This window comes from Vigna radiata, chromosome 7 (assembly GCF_000741045.1).
Source record: "Vigna radiata var. radiata cultivar VC1973A chromosome 7, Vradiata_ver6, whole genome shotgun sequence".
Taxonomy (NCBI): domain Eukaryota; kingdom Viridiplantae; phylum Streptophyta; class Magnoliopsida; order Fabales; family Fabaceae; genus Vigna; species Vigna radiata.
Window position 1 is genome coordinate 47,864,241 of NC_028357.1, and position 3,538 is coordinate 47,867,778.

The 3,538-nt window shown below is 39.0% G+C and overlaps 1 protein-coding gene across 1 annotated transcript; it reads right to left on the reverse strand.

Annotated features, from left to right (window-relative positions):
- Positions 1-796: 796 nt before the first annotated feature.
- Positions 797-2,295, reverse strand: LOC106768397 (transcription factor bHLH148-like). The gene has a single exon (XM_014653540.2). It carries the CDS (start codon positions 2,093-2,095, stop codon positions 1,499-1,501), a length of 597 nt encoding a protein of 198 aa, XP_014509026.1. The 5' UTR covers positions 2,096-2,295; the 3' UTR covers positions 797-1,498.
- Positions 2,296-3,538: the final 1,243 nt, after the last annotated feature.

Here is a 3,538-nt window from a genome sequence, read left to right on the forward strand (position 1 = left end):
TGCTTTGTAAATGGTCATACTTTTATGTTAGTGCTGGATGTGGACACACAACAAAGACCTATTTCCATTTCTACGGAGTTTTTGTCAAGAATCTATCGTTTTCTTCCTTTCTCGGTTACTAATTTTCAGAATCATGTATTGAATTACCCTCCATAATCTGAAAAGCCAAAAGGGGGAAAATTTCAATATTTTTGGGTGGTCCTCTTACAATGAACCCAAGCAAGCCACTCTAGGATTCTAACAAGGGATGTGGGGTGGTGAGTGCTTCCACTGAAAACGATGAAAGTAGAGCATTCGTGTGTCTTAATGGCTCTGAGCCACAGAAAGAGAGAGAGAGAGATATTAGTGAAGGAGTTTAAAGAAAGTGACATGTTGAGTCCTTGATAGGGCATTGCCTGATCTAAAAGGGGATGTGAGGCTTTAAGCTGAGCATCTGAGATAGGCACGCCTCGGCCAGATTGAAATTATTTTCCCCTTCTGACCAACTTTTTTGTTATGAGATCCATGGCTTGTTATTGGAAGGTGTGGGAAGAAACCAAGAAACGAAAAAGAAGGAAGGGGAAGAGAAGTAGATGTTGTGAAATGTTAGTGGGGTCGTGTAAGGTGTGGGCGACAAGTCACATGGCATGTTAGGCCATTCTGCTCTCTCCAATAACCATGTTTTTTGGAGCTTTCGTCAAAAGTTTGGAGAAGTGGAGTTGGCCATTCACTCCATTCACTTTAATTTAAAAGCCTTATTGCTCGATGCTCGTCTCAGATAAAGACCAATAAATTCAAAAGTAGGAGAGACTTCAAATTCATTGCAATAACCTTTGCCATTCAATAGTAACCCCAAACAAATATGCATCTGATGTCACAATGTTTTTGTCTCGTATCCACCTTAGCACCCAATATAGCATCTATCCAAATTACCCACCACTAACTCCACTTCAAAACATAAAAGCCTACTGTATTAATTCAGATCCAAACAGAGTAGTTTTTTTTTTTTACCCTACGTCGTACACCACATATTCCTTTCCTATACAAAAAAACTGATATTTTTTGCAAGCTTCACACCATTAAATCACATGCTTAATCATGGATCCGGTTCCTAATATCACAATTTGGGCAAAGAATGGATTCTATGACTGTTGTTTTTGAAGAAAATTCCTCCATACTTTTTTCTATTAGTTCAATTCCATTGGTGAATGCGTGGTTGAAACGAACAGTGGAGATTGCTTCGATTGACCTGATAATTAATCTATTTAGATTTATCCATTTGCAGCAGAAACAAACAAGATTCACATCAATGTGTAAACTAACGTTGGATTACAAGAGGTGGATGTGGTTGGTGCGGTGATAGTTAAAAGGGATGTTCACATTCTCCGAGATTAAAGTGGGACAAAAATAGATAGATACATAGATTGATAAATATGTACTTAGCAAATTAAGTGGAGAGAAAAGGAGACAAATAATAGTAACAGTTTAAAAAATGGACAGACACGTGAGGTGACATACATTATGAGGAAGAAGAAGAAGACGAAGAAGAAGAAGAAGCGGCGGAGAGAAGGTTAAAGAGAGCGTTCATGGCTCGAACCTGCATCTCAAGCGCGGGTATGTAATCGATGGCTTCTTCCAGAACAACCGGTAACGGTTCTTTCCGGCAACCGGGAACCAACCGTCCCAGGAACCTAACTTTCCTCTGCACACTCGCTCCACCCTTCGCCTTCAGCCGGTGAACGCTCACGCGAGCCCTCTTTGACCGGCCAGGGGACGTCGCCGCCACTCTCTGTCTCTTGTGTTTCGTGAACTTGAGCTTGAGCCTGTTGGTGAGGATGGCTCGGCTCCAGCGCGTCCTTCCCTTGGCCGTCACGGCCAGGACTCTGTCGGCGGCTTCGCGCACGGCTTTGCCTTTTGGCGACGCGGAGCCGAGGTTGACTCTGGCTAAGGCTTGGCGCAGCTTGGAGGAGTAGATTTGTTGCTGCGCTTGGGATTTCCACCTGGGCTGCTTCTCGTCCTCTCTTTCCTGTGTTTTCTTCTTCTTTCTTCTCTTGGCGTCACGTGACCGCTCCGTGCTCGCTGTTGGCGGGTTTGTGATCATTGACGATGATGCCATCTGAAGAATGTTGAATTCTTAAAACGATTCTCTCACGGAAATATATTAGAATGTTGAAAGAGTATTACGAAGAAGATGAACGGGAAAAGGATAGAAGGGAACGGAACGGGGTGGGTGAGGTGTTCCGTTAGTGTGTTCCCTTGAGTTGAGTTGAAGGGAGAGAGGGACGGTGGAGTAGAGATATAAAGGGATCACAATCGCGATGGAGAGAGACTGCCAAACCACGCGTCCTAATTTTATTTATTTATTTATTTAAAAAAATAGAAGAATCATTGTTTTATTTATGTTGGGCTGCTTAAACATACTGGACTGGGTTTAACTTTCGGCACTTGTCTGAATGCCAGCCCAGCCAGCCTGTAAAGCCTATTTTTTTTCCCAAATCAAAATTATAAAATTCATAAATGTTGCTATCATATTTGTAAACTGGTGACCATTCTCTGTTTATAAATTATTCACCTTTTTTATACTTTGTAAAAGTCACAAATTTCATTTCTAAATTTTGTACGTTATTTTATTTTCAATTACTCAATTTTCGTTGTCTTCAATCCTGAAGACATATAACAACTACTACTATCTTTAATCATGTAATAAAAAGCTAATAAATATATTACAACATTATCGCCATTTTTTGTTAGTTTGCATTCTAAACTGATTGTACTATATTATTTTAGTTTAATTATTGCTTTTAGTTTAAAGAGATTTGTATTTTATAAACATCCTTTGTCGTCTTTTGCAATATCACAAGTTCTCTTATAGTTGAATAGGCAAGTCTAACGTAACTACTTTATTTGTTTTTGTTTATATTTATATGAATATCTTTGTATTGGTTTTTTCATATAGTGTTTTCTTCTTTTTCTAAATATTTCTTTTACTGTGTTTACATTTTCGTTATGTTTAACTTTAATGAAAATCTTCAGTATAAACAAAAGAACCTTCGAAAAAAAAATGTATATAAAGTGGAACATAAGGCAGTTAAGAAAGAAAAAAAGTGGAGACATAAAGGTTATGTTGTGGTGAATGTTTTTGGTTGAGTGAAAATAGATTTTGGAGCGCATGAGAATATTTTTGACATATTTGGGATAAAAGCTCATGCCATCTAATCTGTAGCATGTCTATCTCATAGTTGAAGATAACAGCAGAAAAATCCAGCGAGGTTGAGAGCGAAAGGACCCTTCTTCGAGATGGCAAAGGTGGTCCATCAGACACTTTATGCACAACAGTGAGACATGCATATAAAAAAGGGCAAACGGATTATGCCAAACGGTTGGAACAATTACGAAATCTTTTGGATAAAAACTACAGTTCATCGTATATTACTTAACATGTAATAAAGTTATTATGGTTGAAGCTATACATTGGAAGAGAGATGGAATACATGGGTTTGATGATGATGATGGGTTAGCAGTGAGCAACTGGATCCGCGTTGGATGGGTGCATGCATGA

Excerpts from the sequence above, each read along its gene's own strand:
- LOC106768397 (XM_014653540.2), bottom strand. The coding sequence starts at position 2,095 with ATGGCATCATCGTCAATGATCACAAACCCGCCAACAGCGAGCACGGAG.